The 18,210-nt window shown below is 43.6% G+C and overlaps 1 protein-coding gene across 6 annotated transcripts in view; it reads right to left on the bottom strand.

Annotated features, from left to right (window-relative positions):
• Positions 1-18,210, bottom strand: part of KLHL29 (kelch like family member 29) — a 1,379,660-nt gene that overhangs the window by 1,028,927 nt on the left and 332,523 nt on the right. For 5 of the 6 annotated variants that reach the window (XM_068280223.1, XM_068280220.1, XM_068280224.1 and 2 more), the window contains one exon: positions 9,125-9,193. The exons of the other annotated variant lie outside the window; for it this stretch is intronic. In XM_068280223.1, the coding sequence (XP_068136324.1) occupies positions 9,125-9,175 (51 nt within the window). In that variant the 5' untranslated portion in view covers positions 9,176-9,193. The remainder of the gene's footprint in view (positions 1-9,124; positions 9,194-18,210) is intronic. 6 annotated transcript variants of the gene reach the window in all.

Genomic DNA, 18,210 nt, shown 5'->3' with positions numbered 1-18,210 from the left:
CTGTGCTTGCACATGCGCAGTATGGAGCCCCGTCATTGCATGTACTCATGGACACACGTACTTTTGAAGGCTGCCCGAGAAGGGCCAAAGACATATTCGGCCAAGCTGGTGGAAGAACTTCAAACGGGGCCCAGTGGTAGAACAAGGGGATGGAGAGAAAACTGAAACGGGCTCTATGTGATCAAGAGCCTTCCCTCCCCATAGGCGAGTACTGTATCTGACTTTTTTGTAGCTCACTTCAGTTTTACTTAAGTGTATATTGTAGTTACTCACAGAAGTAACTTACATCCATAGTCCCACCCTTTCTCATCTTGACATCACTAACATATAAAAGGTGAAGGAACGTTTGCTGACTGCAGTGAAACTTCACAGAGGGTGTCACAACTGAAGACAACATTGACCGGTCTCTGATCACTCTCCGGGTGCAGAGACAGTGAGCTGGAGTGTGGTCCAGAGTTATGGCCTGCATGAAAGTAAGCAGGCAAACAGAACAGGTCAACATTCCGGCAGGTGAGGTATGTGCCGGATAAACCCACTAGAAGAGCTTTCTAAGCGCCAGTGAATTGTAAAGCTCTTGCTAATGTAAGGCTATAGGGGATTTGTTAGAAAACACGACCCGCAAGCGGGATCACACCCATAGCATTACATTAGCAAGAGCTTTTCAAATCACAAGTGCTTAGAAAAAGCTTAGCAAAGCGCTGCTAGTGGGTTCCAGGTCTAATGGTTGCTTGCCACTTGGAAACAGCTGTCATTTCCCACAATGCAAAAAGGTTCACAGACAGGAAATTGTCATGACCTAGGTACATCACATTGTGGGAGGGGTTTCACCATAATATCAGCCATACAGATCCCCCACCAATAATTAGAAAAAAGATTTCTCGTAGGAAAGGGGGTATCGGCTACTGATTGGGATGAAGTTCAATCCCTGGTTACAGTTAATCTTTGAATGCTTCACATACTCCTTTATTGATCTGATTTAGAAGGCAGGGATGACGTGAAACCTGTCTGAAGTTAGCTGGTGTTAGTGTTGGGCGAACAGTGTTCGCCACTGTTCGGGTTCTGCAGAACATCACCCTGTTCGGGTGATGTTCGAGTTCGGCCGAACACCTGATGGTGTTCGGCCTTTTAAGTTCGAGTTCGCCCCGAACTACTGAATGGCCGCCGAACAGGGCCCCTGTTCGCCCGAACATGCCGCAATACGGCCCCCCTATGGGGTCGCAGGCATAAGGGGGGAGCATGCCCCGATCGCGGGGGGGGGGGGGGGGGTCTTTCTCTGACCTCACGTCCTCTACGTGATGACGCATACGAGGGTACGCGTGACGCGTACCCTCGTATGCAGAGGACGTGAGGTCAGAGAAAGGGCGGAAGTACCACAAGGGTACTACCGCTGAACCGCCCGCTGCCCGGCCTCAACGCGTCACTCTGCTACTCGGACTCCTCCTCCTCCTCACTCCACTGCCAGTGCCAGGCCAGCCACCAAGTACTATTTAACTTGCCTTAAACTTTTTTTATGGGGAAGCGGGCAGAGGGGGGAGCGCTAGCGGAGGGGGTGGGGGGAATTTCCGACCCCCCCCCGCGATCGGGGCATGCTCCCCCCTTATGCCTGCGACCCCATAGGGCCCCAAAAATGGGCATGTTCGGGGTCCCATCGACTTCCATTGAGTTCGGCGTTCGGGCCGAACATGCCGAACATCTGGCCCATGTTCGGCCTGTTCGGCCCGAACCCGAACATCCAGGTGTTCGCCCAACACTAGCTAGTGTGACATTCTCGACTGACCTTATAACGGACTTCAAAACCAGGTAAAGGAGCCTTTATCCTTTGCACTTCTGATTGCCGTGGTGCGTGGGGCCGGGAGGGAGGGAATCAGTGCCTAATTCCCGGAAAGAAGTTCTGAGTCAGAAGTGGGCTAAGCACTACTTGTGCAGCTGCCCCGGGAGATGTTCAGATTTATGACAATGCGTTTAGCATAGACAATCAGCCACCTTTGCTGTCTTGTCCAATTTCAGCAGCACGTTGTCTGCAGCGCCGCGTGGAGAATGTGGGTCGCGGTGCCTCTGTCTTGCTAGAGAACGCGACACCTCCTCCGAAACGAAATCATACATTAAACATCTCCCATTTGCATGAAGTCAACACCCGAGATATTTAAATGAATAATGGAGAGGGATGGAGAGGCTTTAATGACACGATGGCGGCCGCTGTGTTTATAAATAAAAATAACCCGACGTGCCGGCGAAGATTGCTGCTCCGTAACCATTAATTACCGCTAATAATTAAGCAATAGTGTCGCTCACCAAATCATAGCTTAAAACTCTGAGCTTTAATTGGGAAGGTGACAAAAATAGGTTAGCGCGGCAATATTATCACTGATCCTAATTTACTTTTCAAAGGCGGCTGGAATTCTTGCGTGTGCCGGCTGCCCGCGCTGCTCCATTAGCAGGAAGGAAAGGCGCATAAAATATTATGTATAATTATCCAGGTTCCTTTCCAGAATGTTATCATTCTCACTCGGACGCTATTACTGAGGGCTGTAAAAAGAAGTATGTCAGCAGTTCCGCTTTACCATCCCCCGTGCTGCCGTTTCAGCTTCGGGTAGGCAAAACTGTCACCGGATTCCGAGGGAAGTCAGTGTGCAAGTGTAGCGTGTCACAGTATGGCTCCATTCAATAATAGTGTTATTCAAAGCGGACCTGAACTCAGAACTTCCTCTCTGCTCTAAAAGATAAACAACGACATACTAACCCAACAAAACCGACCGGTTTTGGGCAAGTCCGTCTCCTCATGGGGAATTCTCAGGGTTTTCTTTGTTTTGTTTTCAAAAGCATTTCCTGAGCGACTGTTTAACTGCTAAAATAGTAATAGTAGATACCAGCCAGCTTCCATACTCATTTGCATGCTATTTTGTCAGTTAGCAACTACTGTTTAGAATATGCTTTTGATAACAAAACAAACCCTGAGAATTCCCCATGAGAAGATGGGTTAGTCCAAAATCTGTCAGTAATGTCAGATTTCTACTACTTACTGTAAGAGACAGCAACATAGGAGAAAAGTAATTTGTGGCTCATTTTACTCTGGAAGTAACATACTTCTTATTTGTATATGTTTACATGCATTTTAACTTTTAAGATTTTTGCGACAGAGGTCCTTTAAGGAAAAACATTTCTTTGTTACAGCTGATACAAATCCTGCAATAAATCTGAAGCATGTCTACTTCCTGCTTTCATGGAAGCAGACATATTGTTAACATCCTGTGTTTACCAATTAGCGGCTCTGCCATGGCAGCCAGCAGACACAGCTGCAGGATCAAACTACACCTTGTGACTAGTCACAGATGAGGAGAGATTAGACAGACTAAACTCTCTAAATACATACAGGGTGCATTTCTCTCTGTTCTCCTTTACTTATAAGGGATTGTAGCACAGAAGTCAGGTAAATTACCAGATATCCCTGACTATAAGTCAAGACATTTAGGTCTGACTTGCTAAATCAGTGATCTGCAAACGTGTCTCTCCAGCTGTTAAGGAACTACAAGTCCCACAATGCATTGCAGGAGTCTGACAGCCACAGTCATGACTCATAAAGGCAAATGCTGGGGGACTTGTAGTTCCTTAACAGCTGCAGAGCCAAGTTTGCAGATCACTGTGCTAAATTAATATATGCGGGTCAACATGTAGACGAGTCAGATCTAAATGTCTGACTTATAGCCTCCTTCCCTCTCCTTGTGTAAATGGCAGAGCGGTGGTGCAGCAGAGAAAATTACTTACTCCAGCGACAGGTGCTTTCCTCTTAACTGCAGCTGGTTAGTGTGCAGCAGCAGAATCACCGCATAGGCTCCTGATCTCACGTGACATGCATTGGGAACAATTAAAATCTGACAGGATTTGGACTAGTCCATCTCCTCACAGGGGATTCTCAGGGTTTGCTTTTTTTTTTATCAAAAGCATTTCCTGAATGGCGGTTGCTAAGTCCAACTGCCAAAATAGTGTGCAAGTGAGTAGGGAGCCTGGCTAGTATCTTACTATTTTGGCAGTTAAACTCAGGAAATGCTTTTGAAAAAAAGTAAACCCCGAGAATATGGGCTAGTCCAAAACCTGCCGGATTTGTCAGATGTTAACTGCTTACTTGTTTCGCTGTAGTGGTCCTTTAAGGGAGGACAAAACTGAATCCTTTATGTTTTTGAGTAACAAGAGATTGGAAGCAAAGCCATAGTTCAGATTGAGAATTCTGTAACCACAGCACTGAGCCTCCGGAACTGCGATCCACTCCAGAGCAAGTATAGAATTCATTACTGAGGCTTGTATGGATGTGAAGTGGCCAGACCGCACACTATTGTACGAAGCAATAATGCATGTGAAGTGCACTGGGGAAAACTCATTACATGTGCCTGTGGAAATGGCGACCTTTAACATTCCATTAAAGTGAACTAAGGCATGGATTGTAAATAAAAATATATTATCTAACACAATGTGGGACTCGTCCTTTTAAATCCTCAAGAGAAACAATACAGTATGTGTCTACTATTCTACATTAGCTAGAAAGGTGTTGAAAACTTTGGTTCCTTTGATGTTGCAGTAGTGTATTCTGTCTTTATATTCTACAGCGTTGCTTTTTAGGGCCCTTTTCCCCTGAAAATTGCAAATGAGCTGCGATTATAGTGTTTTTCTGTGCGTTTTGGCATGCTTTTTTGTTTTTCCTATAATTTCTAAGTTAACCCAGTAGCAGTTCCAATAGAGTTATCTTGTTTGAGCTACGTGCACTGTTGTGACCTCAGTTGGAAGAACTTGTTGTGCTGTAAAGTCTTGGAATGCTTTGATCTCTCTCTTTCCAGCAGAAAATATAGAAACTGAAGGCAGAAGTCCTCTGTTTTTGCCCCCCTAGTGACAAGTGGCCATAAACACACATTACAGCAGTACTAATTAGAAGCAAGAACATGTAAAAAATAAAGAAATTAAAAAAAATGTGCTGAAATAAAATGGCCTGGAGCACTTCAAAGACTCTAAATAAATTGGCCGCTAAAGGGTTAAACATAAGATTAAAACAGAAATGGCAAGAAAAATAGGCGAGTTTCTATTTGTATCCCACACACAGGAAAAATGCAGCATGTACTACGTTTGCGTAAAAATAAAATTGCATCACGATGTTCGTGATAATCATGATGCCCCCTCGATCAACAAAGCGCGTGTGATTCAAAAATCTGATCAAAATGGGGTCAGGGGAAAAGGACCCATCATTTCATTAAAGTTTGTTCTCTACTGTCAAATCCAGTGCTTAAAGTGCATGTCCTGTTACAGAAATGAGACTGTACTGTCTATGCCCCAGCTGTAATCCAGTAGGCTATTTGTACACGTAAAGGTTTTAATTAGATGATATGACTGTTGTCTAAAAAGTGATGAAGACATCATGAGACGCACTCTGCCACCAAACTACAGCTTGTAGAACATTTCAGTAGTGGCTGGATAGTGTACTGGTTATATGCTCGGCCTCTGACACAGGAGACCTAGGTTTGAATCTCAGCTCTTCCTGTTCAATACGATAGCACTTTTTCAGTGAGGAGACCTTGGGTAAGTCTCCCTAACACTGCTACTGCCCATACTGCGTGCCCTAGTGGCTGCATCTCTGGCGCTTTGAGTTCACCAGGAGAAAAGCACAATATAAATGATCTGTTTCTTGTCTTGAGGGAGCAGGCCACAAAATCCCACCTCGCCCATTTCTAAACATACCTTTTGTTTACAGACACCCCCCTGCAACCAAAATGTGAGGGACGGGCCTGAGTTCGTTTCACCTCCCAAAGACTGCCCAGAAATACCTTTTTCATCTAGGACCGGAGTTACACTTAGTTGTTCCAAATTTTGAAGGTACAAGGAAGCCATTAATGTTGGGAAGCCACTTCATGAAAGTCTGGCATTCAAAGCAAAGGTCTTCTACAAATAAATACAGCATTTACAGGTTGGAACACACGTGCGCAGCTGACAAATCTGCAGAAATTGTTTGATGCAATCATGTCAGCTTGGACCAGAATCTATAATGTTCCAGGAATAACCAGGTTTCAGTAGTGGGTTTCTCAATTACAATAAATTTTCATTGATTTCAAGCAGCTGGGTATATACAACTGCAACAAAAGCAGGGTCTCTCTCAAGCCAGTAACAGAATCACTACAATGATGGAATAATACGTAGCTCCCCACTACTGAGGTAAGTATCTAACTTTTGGGGGGGGGGGGGACTTCAGGTACTCTACTCTTCAGGCCTCATTCACATCATTTGGCACAGATGGCTGTGCGATCGGAACGCAATGCGTTCGATCGCACGCCATCTGCGCTACGCTAGAGATCCCATTCATTAGACCATGAGCGCTGCCGTGCGCATTTTGGCAGCGCGCATAGTGTGCGACACGCATGAACAGTAGAAGGGCATAGACAGCCCTTCTACCGTTCCCATCATATGTGCTGCGCAGCAGTGCGATGCGCTATCGTGCTGCTGATGCATTTTTGGGAATTGCAGCACAGATTCCATTCATGTATTGAATGGGAACGCTAACGCAGCACATAGTAGCGCAGATGGCGTGCGATCGGACGCGTTGCGTTCCGATCACACAGCCATCTGCGCTAAATGATGTGAACGAGGCCTAGGATGAAGGGATACAAGAAAGTGGAAGGGGAAATTAGAATATCGTGAAAAAGTCCATTAAATTCTGTATAACTTACAAAATGAAACTAATACAGGTATTTGAAATAGACTTATTACATACAAAGCGAGATATTTCAAGCCTTAATTGTTTATAATTGTGATGATTGTTATGGCTTACAGCTTATCAAAAAAAAAAAAATATCAAAATTTCAGGCCATTAAAATATTGTGCAAATGTTCAATATTCCAGGCTTATAGGGTCAGACTCTAATCAGCCAATTAGTCTAAAACACCTGCAAAGGATTCCTATTTCATATATTAGTTTCCCCTTTTAAGTTAAATTACTCAAATAAATGGACTTTTGCACAATATTCTAATTTTTCGAGTTTCACCTGTATTGAATGGTGTGTGTCTTTGATGATGCCAGTTAGTTTCTCATTTACCAGGAAAAAAAATAATTTTGCCTTTGGCCTCAGCTATATTAACACACATTTTCATCCAATAGTTTCGCAAAGGTTATTTCAGCTGTCAAGAATTAAAATGTGGCTAATTGATTCTGGGAGTTATTTAAGGGACCAGTTTTATCACATTGTAGTTCTATCACATGAAAATACACAGCTAGCCATTTGACTGGTCTCACTTCCATTTATTTTCTGTTTCTTTATGTATTCCTTTCACATTTAAATAATGAAGCATAATACAAATAGGTCTACCTTGTAGCCCCACCCACAGTGGCCTTTCTGCAGCCTGTGTCCATTTTTAACCAGAAGTACCTTTCCTTTTCCTGGTCATTTATCTACTTGAAAAGAGTAATTCTGGCTCGCTGAGCGGGGACAGCAAGTGAACCATGAAACCGCTAACTTCATTTACCACGAATAAAATAAGTTACATTGGCTCTCCCCTTGAAGCTGACCTTTGCGCTAATGAAAACATATGCATGTCTGTAAATTACTCCCACCCTCACTCTGACTCATGCACGACATCCAATGTACACCTGCTGAGATTTTCAAGGGCTAGGACACAGATGAAAAAACCTGACTGCCGGCTTAAGCTAACAAACAGAAGAAAAAGGCTACAAAAAGGGGGAAAGGAACATAGATGTATCAAGTAAAATAATCAAATGTGGAAGTTGCACAGGTTAAGTCTTCCTCTTCAATAATGAGCATATTGCACAGTTTATGCACATTTGTTGGTATAGCTGTATGAATTTTAAACGTTGTGTTGAGCTTGAAGATGCTAAATCAGAGGCAGTGAACTTCAAAGCTGGAGTGGGTTACAATCACGGCTCTTGGAGATAAAGTCCTTATTTTGAAACTAGGTTTACAAACACAAATTCACAGGAAACTGGAGCAAAAGTGGAGCAGAGACCCATCCCAGCCAGGTGTCAGCTGTTATTGAAATAGTACGGGTACCCAAAATGGTACTCCTACGAGGTTCAGGGGGCACCAGCGCTTGGCACAGTTAATTCATTTTAACAATGGTAATGTTTTACAAAATTAGCAAATTTACTGTATTTTTTTGACTATAAGACTCACCTTTTCTCCCTCAAAAGTGGGGAAAAAAGTCACTGCACCTTATAGTTCAAATGCAGGGAGTTCCTGACTTGTGAACATCTGCCAATACGAACCTCCAACCCGCCACAATGTCGCTGACTACTTGTACTGTGCCCATTCAGAGGAGGACAAAGGGGTATAGCGGAGGACACAGGGAGACAAACGGAGGACACAGGGGGACACAAAGGGGCATAGAGGAGGACACAAGGGGGATACATGGGGGACACAAGCGAGAGGAGGAGGAATCGGAGACACAAGAGGTACAAGGGGGTATGAGGTACAAAGGGTGCATAATCCACAAGATGCCCCTTCACCATGGATGCATCAGGTTTATATAAACCTGGTGCATATAAACCAGGGCTAATTGATTCTTAAGCCAAGGCATCACAAAGTTAAAAAAAAGGAAATACTTACCTAAGCAGAGGGAATTCTGAGGATCCTCCGTAGGCTTCCCACTCTGTCCTACAGTGCCCGCCACTTGCTGGGACCCTCTTTAACAATCGGAACCGTGCTCCTCTTCTGGTACCAGCGTGGCCATGCAGCACCCATGCTCATCCCCGATGTGACGGTAATCTTCAGGGGGGCCACGTCTGGCGACCAGAGGATGGCGTGGGAAGCCTCCATAGGATCCAGTGGCTTCCCTATCTTAGGTAAGTATTTAATACAACTTTGTGATGCCTCGGGTACACCTTAAAGAGGAACTCCAGTGAAAATAAAAAAAGTGTTTCATTTTTACAATAATTATGTATAAATGATTTAGTCAGTGTTTGCCCATTGTAAAAAAATTTAAATCCCTGATTTATATTCTGACATTTATCACATGGTGACATTTTTACTGCTGGCAAGTGATGTAGCTGCTGCATGCTTTTTTGGGCAGTTGGAAACAGCTGTAAACAGCTATTTTCCACAATGTAACAAGGTTCACAGACAGGAAACTGCCAGACGTACCTCGGTACTCAGAGCTTCTTGTAGGAGGGGTTTCACCACAATATCAGTCATACAGCGCCCCCTGATGGTCTGTTTGTGAAAAGGAATAGATTTCTCATGTAATAGGGGGTATCAGCTACTGATTGGGATTAAGTTAAATTCTTGGTTTGAGTTTCCCTTTAAGGATGAAAAGGAATGTCTGGAAAGCATATATACACAATTATGGTCTACCACTAAGTTATCTATAAATGGCTAGAAGTACTTGAGGCCAAGCTCTGTCTTCTATAAAGTCCCATCTGCACACTGGGTTTATGTTACCATCATTGCATGTTATTTGATCATTACTTGTTCCATCAGGCAACATTGCAAGGCTGAGGCTGTACAGACAAATCATTACCCTGCAGACTAGGGACATGTTATTTTGCTATGCTGGAGGGAGGAAGGCCAACGGAGAGGCACGGTATGTGCGTCACGCAGCAGGTAGGGTGAATGAGAAGAATAATGCCTCTCGGCCAGAGCTCTGCTACATCGACCTACCAGGCTGACCGCTGGCCGAGGGGGTTGTTATCTGCTGCATCTGCTGAGTTTCATCTAGCATGTGTACACAGCTTTACTCTAGTTCACTCTGCACCTCTCTAGATAAATCGGCAGAGTGTGAATTTAAAATTGTATCACTTTTTCATGGTCCGTATGACTGGGAGTCTATTGGGGGGCTTGCCTTTTGTCCAAATGTTTTCTTCCTAAAATTAGGGCCAGTGCTACCAGTCAGGGAAACAGAGCAACTGCCCTAGGGTCCCCGAGCGCTGTTGGACCTCCACACTGCCGAACCAGGGCTGTGGAGTCATGTGAAACCTCCAACTCCGATTCCAGGTACCCAAAATTGCTCCAACTCCGACTCCTTAGTCTAATATTTACAAAGGCTATAGATTTGGTTCAAAAATCATCCGACTGACTCCTCAGTTTATTGAAACCACTAATTCCAGGTATCCAAAATTGCTTCAGCTCGTTGACTTCCTTGAACCAAATCCACAGCCCTGTGCTGGACCCCCAGAGTCTCCCCCTGACTGCCTTTGCACGACCTGTGTAAGAATTACAACTGACCTGTTACATAGCGTTGCTCTGTCCGTGCTTCTTGTCTTTATCCCTGCTGCCTAAAGCTGGCCACTAACGGTCCAATTTCCAGCGAGAAATCGTTTGAGCAATCAGAAATTCTGATCGGATTGGTTGTAAATAATCTCAGTTGATGGGCACAATCGATAATGAACGATTATAAAAACAATCGTCTGATTGAATTTTCGTCGAACCAAAATTTGGATTTTCTTGTTGGACGTAATAGATAGGAAGCAATGATTGGTTAGTTGATGGTGTAGTGAACGATTTTTCGTCCAATCAGAATTTCTGATCGCTCGAACGATTTTTCGCAAGAAATTGGACCGTTAGTGGCCACCTTAAATCTTCTTCAAACCTGTTGAATGTTATGTATAAAACCATGCGCTGGGCCACTGAGATGAGGCAGGCAGCGAGTTGAAGACACGGATGGACAGGTGAGTTGTAATCCTTACACAAATTGTGCAGGGGCCTCAAGTAGAAATCAGGGGGAATCATGGGAGGGTTCGGTAGTGCTAGGGGGTCAAACTTGCTGGGGTTAGGGGGAGGGAGCACCAGGTTGCTTTTGCCTGAACCAGCCCTGCCTAAAATATGTTCATGTTTCCAATCTCAAACATTTGGGTAGTGAGGCCTGAAGTGTAGTCCCTGACATCAGCAAAAGGCTGCACACTTTATTGAAAACTGAGCTCTGGATTAGTCTGTATGACCCACAGACGGCTGTGATTTCTGCAATGCTGGGCAGAGAGAGGGAGATGATTGAAAGACGAGGATGTGGCCATCTCCAAGCTTCTGTGTCCTCACCCCCTCTGAGCCTCTCATAGTACCAGTGTGAGTCACATATAGCTGCACATGCAAGCAAGCAAGAAGAAGCAGCTATAAATATGGAAGGGATTATGTCTCCTAAGTGTTGATTTATAAATAAAAAAAATGGCATTCTGCTGAGCCTGCTTTAACCTGCAAATGCATTTGGCACGCAGAGTGCTGAAACTGGAAAATGACCAAGTATAAACTAGAAGGGAGCTCCCAATGACATCAAAAATACCGGATTCTAATTGTCACTGAAAATTAACATATTGGTTACAGTTGGCACTTGGAAGCATGGAATATGGATTCTCTTTCCATTCCAGACTGCCTGTGAACTTTCTTCTTCCTGCATGAGCAATTAGCTGAAAAGAGGAGGAGCCCTTAAAGCAGTAGGATCAGCCATACTATGCCAGGGAACAAAAAAAATACATATATAAGTAGATAAGTACTTGATCTACTTACATAACACATGTATTGTACTGTCCACGTTTTGATTTCAGTGGATGTTATATAGTAAATGAAGAGAATTCTGTTCCTGGTGGGAACCATGTCTTTTTCCCACAGTCTAGGCTAAATCCTGATGTCATGTCTGCCCTTTACTTTTTTTCTTTTCTCCTCCAATCGCTGAGTCACCTCAGCCTTGCTGGTAAACACAAGTGAGCAGGGGATCGTGTTTCAGATAAGCAGCTAGGCAGGGAAATAAATGGAAGAGGAGGAATATATTATAGATAAAAAGAACCCCAAACATGCAACTGTTTGGCACTGACTACTAAAGGGCCAGTGACTACTAAAGGGCCTTAAAGAATACCCGAAGTGGCATGTGACATGATGAGCTAGACATGTGTTTGTACAGTGCCTAACACACAAATAACTATGCTGTGTTCCTTTTTTCTTTCTCTGCCTGAAAGAGTTAAATATCAGGTATGTAAGTGGCTGACTCAGTCCTAACTCAGACAGGAAGTGACTACAGTGTGACCCTCATTGATAAGAAATTCCAACTATCAAGTACTTTCCTAGTAGAAAATAGCTTCTGAGAACAAGAAAGAGATAAAAAGGGGAATTTCTTATCAGTGAGAGCCACACTGTAGTCACTTCCTGTATGAGTCAGGACTGAGTCAGCCACTTACATACCTGATATTTAACTCTTTCAGGCAGAGAAAAAAAAAGGAACACAGTATAGTTATTTGTGTTATGCTGGATACACACGGTGCGTTCGCGCACTCGATTTCCCGCTCGATTCCCGTCGATTCGTTTATTTCCAACATGTCCGATTTGGATGTCGATGGATCGTTAGGTCGATTTGGCATACTTTGCATGCGAAAATCCAAATCGGACATGTTGGAAATAAACGAATCGACGGTAATCGAGCGGGAAATCGAGTGCACGAACGCACCGTGTGTATCCAGCATTAGGCACTGTACAAACACATGTCTATCTCATCATGTCACATGTCACTTCGGGTATCTTTTAAGTATGTGATAACTCCAAATCATAACAGCAGAAAAAGTTTTGAAAGTTTTGAGTGCAGGATTATCATCTTTATCGCTTAATACACTCAGACCAGTTGCTGTTGAAATTTGATTTTGAAGGTGACACCCCCCCGCTTTAAAAGGAACCTTAGGGCCAGTTCACATTTACATTTACCACCAGCCATGACACTCGCCGTTCAAGCCTGTAACGTTGTTTACTGTTGTGAACGATGTGTTCCGATCCCGATTTGAACCATCTTTTCAGCTGACCCTGGAAGCAAAATGCTGCTTACCACTGCGTTTCCGCGTCTCCCTTCGGGGGTGAGAAACACTGCAAAGCCAGCGAAAGTCACCGGAAGCTGTTAAGTGCTTTTCTGCACACTTGCAGAAAAACATTTGACTGACACGCCAGCTAAAGCCCATGGGAACTGGCCCCTAAAGCGGACCTGAACTCAAGAACTTCCTCTCTGCTCTAAAAGATAAGCAACAGCATAATAACCATTAAAGAAAAATATTTATTTGTGACAGCTGATACAAATCCCGCAGAAAATCTACAGTGTGTCTACTTCCTGCTTTCATTGAAGCAGACATAGGGTTAACATCCTGTGTTTACAGATAAACTGCTCTGCCAAAATTCCTAAGCTGACACAGCTGAGATATCAAATTACACTTGTGATTAGTCACAGATTAGGGGGAATTATACAGGCTTAACTCTCTAAATACATACTGGGTACATTTCTCTGTGTTTTACGTCTGTTCTGTGCAAGAGTTCAGGTCCACTTTAAAGAGACTATGAAGTCTAAAATAAACATTGCATGCATTGTGTTCTCCTAAAAAGTTATAATGTTATCACCAGTGTTTTTTTGTCTAACTCTCCCTCCAACTTCTGCCACTTAGTGCCCTGGGGCTTTCTGTATTGGGAATAGAGAGTAGCAAGGAAGTGTCACGGGCGGCTCTCGTCTGTAAGAGACGGGGCTAATCGTGAAAAGTTGGCACAAACGGGCTCAATGGGTGACAAAATCACTGGTGAAATCATTATAACTTTTTAGGATATGGTACATGCCATGTTTATTTTAAGCTTTACAGTTTCTAATAATTACCGTGCGACATGATGAGACTTGAGTATGAACAGTGGAAACCTATACAAATAAATATGCTGTGCTACTTCTCTTTTTTATCTACCTGAAAGATTTACCATTCAGCAATAAAACTGACAGTCTCTCTCCAGTCGGGACCCAGTCGGACAATAGCATCTCTCACTGATGAGGAATTACAGCCATAAAACACTTTCCTGGTAGAGAACTGGGCTTTTGAGAGCAAGGAATATAGATAATGAATGTCATTAGTTTGTGTATTTTACCTTACTGAGAAAAGGGAAGGCTGTATTATTGAACTTTTTTAAGTTTTTAAACTTAACATATCTAAAAAAAAAAGGTAATTTTTAGGACTAGGAGGATAGATAAAGGTGTTTATCTTGTCACTTTATTTTCACTTTAATACTCTAACTAAAGCATTTCCCACGCCTTACTTCTCCACAATTTCCCTGGAGTTTCACTTCAGATACTCCTATAGAAGTCCTCCTTTGGATCTCTGTGTAGTGTGTGGCAATAGGTCACTTTAGCATCTCACTCAGCTTTTGATCAAATCTGAGCTTCCTCTAGTTACCAGCAAGATGACAGCAGCAGCAGCAGGTAAGGGGGGTTTTGATCATCTCTTGTTTGCAGAGAATGATGGTAGTGATGTGCATCACAGAAAGCTGTTTCTGAAACTGTAGCTTCTTTATAAGTATTACATGCGCTCTGACAAAGGAAACAAGTAATGGCTCTTAAAGGGCACCTGGAGTGAGAGAGATATGGAGGCTAATATATTTATCTCCTTTTAAACAATACCACTTGCCTGGCATCCTGCTTATCTTTCATACATAAGTAGTGTTATTTTGTTACACAGTAGTTAAAGGGAACCTGAGATGGGGCCACAGCAAAATAGTATACATACCTGGGGCTTCCTCCAGCCCACTCAGGCCTGTTCACTCCCACGCCGTCCCCTTCTGACTCCCCGTTCACCCGCAATTGGCCCCAGAAAGTCCTCCGGTCCAGGGCCAACTGCGCATACGTAGCCAGGCCGCACATGCGCTCCCACCACGTTCATGTCGCTGGGAGCGCTCTGTGTCTGCGCAGTACTTTGAATTGGTGGCTGGTATTGTGGTTTGTTGTGTTTTTTTGCTGTGTTTGTTTGTTTATTTTGTCATTTATTTTTCAGTTTAGGATTGCTTTAACCATTTCCCTTGCCCGGGACAAGTATCTACGTCCCTGCAAAACACCATTTTACCTCCCGGGGACGTAAATACTCCTCCCTTGCCGCCGCGCGCTCCCGTGTGCGCTCCTTTGCTCGTTCTCGCCACCGACTGTTAGCGGGGAAATGAATGAATTGCGTTCCCATTCATTAATCTACGTTCCCATGTCAATGATCTCCGGCATCAATGAGATGCCTGTGTTCATCGTAACTTTCAAAGTAACACAGCCACGCATTACTTCCTATTCAAGTACTTATAGTACGCTTATAGGAAATAATGCGCAAGGAAATCTTGTGGCCAAATAGTAAAGTTACACCTACATACATTTAGTTAAATAAAAGGTCCCACACTTACATTTAAAATTAACTTCTTTCCTCCCACACTTTCCCATAGTATTCAATTAAATTTTCTACATAAAAAAATGACTATGAAAAAAAAAAAACATAAATTACTGTTAATTTTTAAATTATGGGCTCGTAAATAATGATGGACCCAAAACTGAAAAATGCACCTTTATTTCCAAATAAAATATTGGCGACATATATTGGACTAGGGAAATATTTTAAACATTGCAATAACTGGGACAAAAGGGCAAATAAAATATGTGGGTTTTATCTACAGTAAAAAGTTTTATTTTAAAACGATAATGGCCGAAAAATGAGAACTAATGATTTATTTCCTTTTTTTATTATTCCCATTAAAATGCAGTTAGATTAAAATCATTTTTAACAAAAAGTACCACGCAAAGAAAGCCTACTTGGTGGCAAAAAAATAAGATACAGATTGTTTTGTTGTGATAAGTAGTAACAAAGTTATAGGTGAATGAGAGGAAGGAGTGCTGAAAGGTAAAAATTGCTCTGGTTTTTAAGAGGAAAAACCCTTGGAGGTGAAGTGGTGATTATTATTAACATTAGTTTAAAAGAGGAAACTTTGTATTAATATAGAAGGAAATTAACAGAGGTCCAAGCAGGGTCGCCATACTAAGACTATGCAGGCGGCTCTATGAACCGTAAGGCCAGCCCAGGTGGAAGCATTATACAAACCTATGGAGACTCAGAGAATTTTAATCATATTTACAGAGTACAAAACCACAAGACAAGAGGTAATATATTATTTGGCCGATGAGGAATTGAATAATGGTTTTTTTATTCCTGGTATTAATTCAACTTTAAAGACAATTCAAAAACACGCTTTTAAACAGTAAGAGTGCAACTAGGAGCTGGCGGTGTTATAATAAATATTAATATAGTGTGCACAAAGTACATGTAAAACTTACAGACTTTACAACCTTTTAGCGGAACAGAATATTAATGTGGAAGAACAATAAAACTTTCTTTTGGCCTCTGTCCTCTCGGATATTCCCTGCAGAAAATGTGCTGGAAAATGATGTTATGAGAACAGTGAGGCTGAGGAATGTGGTGGGCGTGTGACGGAGAGTTATATTGGTGGATATTCTCTGCTACCGGCAAGGCTGCGGCGTGTTGTGAGGCCCGGCTACCTCCACCTTCCATCCAACAGGCTTGTTCTTTGTGTTGCGGTGCGATGTTATTCTCCAGCCACATCACACCACAAAACACTTTACTCATAAGACCCTGCAGCAGAGTGTGCTGACAGGCTCATATGCATAACGCCACCCCCCGTTGAATGACATGCTCCATGCTGGGCAGGAAGTGCATCACTGGGATTTCCGTTGGTCCGCGCATGTGCCCCACAATGCACCATGCTCCATTGCTTACACTTACTGCGTCGCCTATAGACTTCCATTGTCCAAAGCACTGTGCATTAGCCCCCCTGGCGGTATGATTATTTCCGGATTTTAGGGTCTTTTTAAAAGTTTTCAGACCCTAAAATCAGGAAAAAAACATGCCCTCAGTATGCCTGCAGCAGCCCCTTCTCTCATTTACCTCCCCGGGCTCCAGCACTGCAATTTTACCTCTGTCCTCCGGGTGACACTTTGGTTAGATCAATGACGGCAATCTCACCACAGTGATTCAGGGGCTCAGAGGACAGGAAGGAGAACGGCTACCAACACCTGGATCCCCCGGGAGGTGAGTAAAAGCTCCCACTGCGCGCTATACTCTGCATAGTCCTCCCGGCGGCTAACCCAAGCATAGCTTGGGATTACTGCCAGGGAACCTAAATCAAGAAGGATATGAATTTTTCTTTTTAAAATAATACCAGTTGCCTGACTCTACTGCTGATCCTGTGTCTCTAATACTTTTAGCCACAGCCCCTCAACAAATATGCAGATCAGGTGCTCTGACTGAAGTCCGACTGGTTTAGCTGCATGCTTGCTTCAGGTGTGTGATTCAGCCACTATTGCAGCCAAAAAGATCAGCAGGATTGCCAAGTAACTGGTATTGTTTAAAAGGAAGCATCCACATCCCTCTCAGTTAAGGTTCCCTATAAGTGCAGTGCTTGTGGTAAGGCGCGGCTACCCTTGCTTTGGATCTGATACATCCGGAGCACAGCAATAAGTGTGAAAATCTCCATGGTCTTTCATTGCTTTTGTGGCCACTTACGGTAGCAAAGAGCAACACAATGCAACTTTCCTCTTCAAGTGTAAAAGGAGCCTAAAGGTCAACGCCAGCCAATTACAGATAAACAAAGGATGTTGGCCAGGGCTGTTGTTGGCCATTTTACTGCTCCGTTTTCCTTCCAACCCCAATTTTTAAAATAAAGATCGTAGCTTACATTATTCAGTTATCCTAGAAATCCAGAATAACTATCAACTATTGTAAAAGAATTCCATGCTAAGCATAGCTCTGTGGTGCCCCCGCCTGCAGGTGTCACTATAGGCATCTTGCCTGGCTTGTCTATGCCTAAAAACATCCCTGATGTGAACCCTCTTTCCTCACAAAAGATTGTGCTTCCGCTCAGCCACTTTAGACTCCCCATAATGCCGCACCCTGGGGCCCCTGCAAAGTATCAGCACAGCAAAGCGCTCTCACACTTAGAAGTGGGTGGCCGTCATACAGTGGTGGTTCAAAAAACAATGTTCAGTGCGTGGCAATGATACATCCCTTTCAGATCAGGTGTTGACCTGAGAGGGATCTTTTGAACACATTGGGAAAGAGTCTGCTAGTGTACAGCTGGCTTAAGAGTGCAGCTGTGCAAAGATGGCATGAAGCTTATACCAATCCATAATCTTTAACTTTCACTTTAAAGGGATACTGAGCAGCCTCTAAAAAAAGATAACCGGACTTACCTGGGGCTTCCTCCAGCACACTGTAGCCCACGAGGCCCCCTGGTGTCCTCTTGGCTCCTTTCCCAGTCCCGCTGGCGGCTCTGGTAATGTGGCGACTTTGGGTGAAGTTATGCGTGCTCGCCCCCGCTGCGTAGCCATCGCATCAATGCCCCGGCCGCCATAAGAGCCCTGCACATGCACGGTACAGTCTTTAGAAGAGCCGACTGGGACAAGAGCCAGAAGGATG

The sequence above is a fragment of the Hyperolius riggenbachi genome, chromosome 4 (genome assembly GCF_040937935.1).
Source record: "Hyperolius riggenbachi isolate aHypRig1 chromosome 4, aHypRig1.pri, whole genome shotgun sequence".
NCBI classification, from domain to species: Eukaryota; Metazoa; Chordata; class Amphibia; order Anura; family Hyperoliidae; genus Hyperolius; species Hyperolius riggenbachi.
Note: the sequence above shows the minus strand (reverse complement) of the source record. Positions and strands in the feature narration are given on the sequence as shown.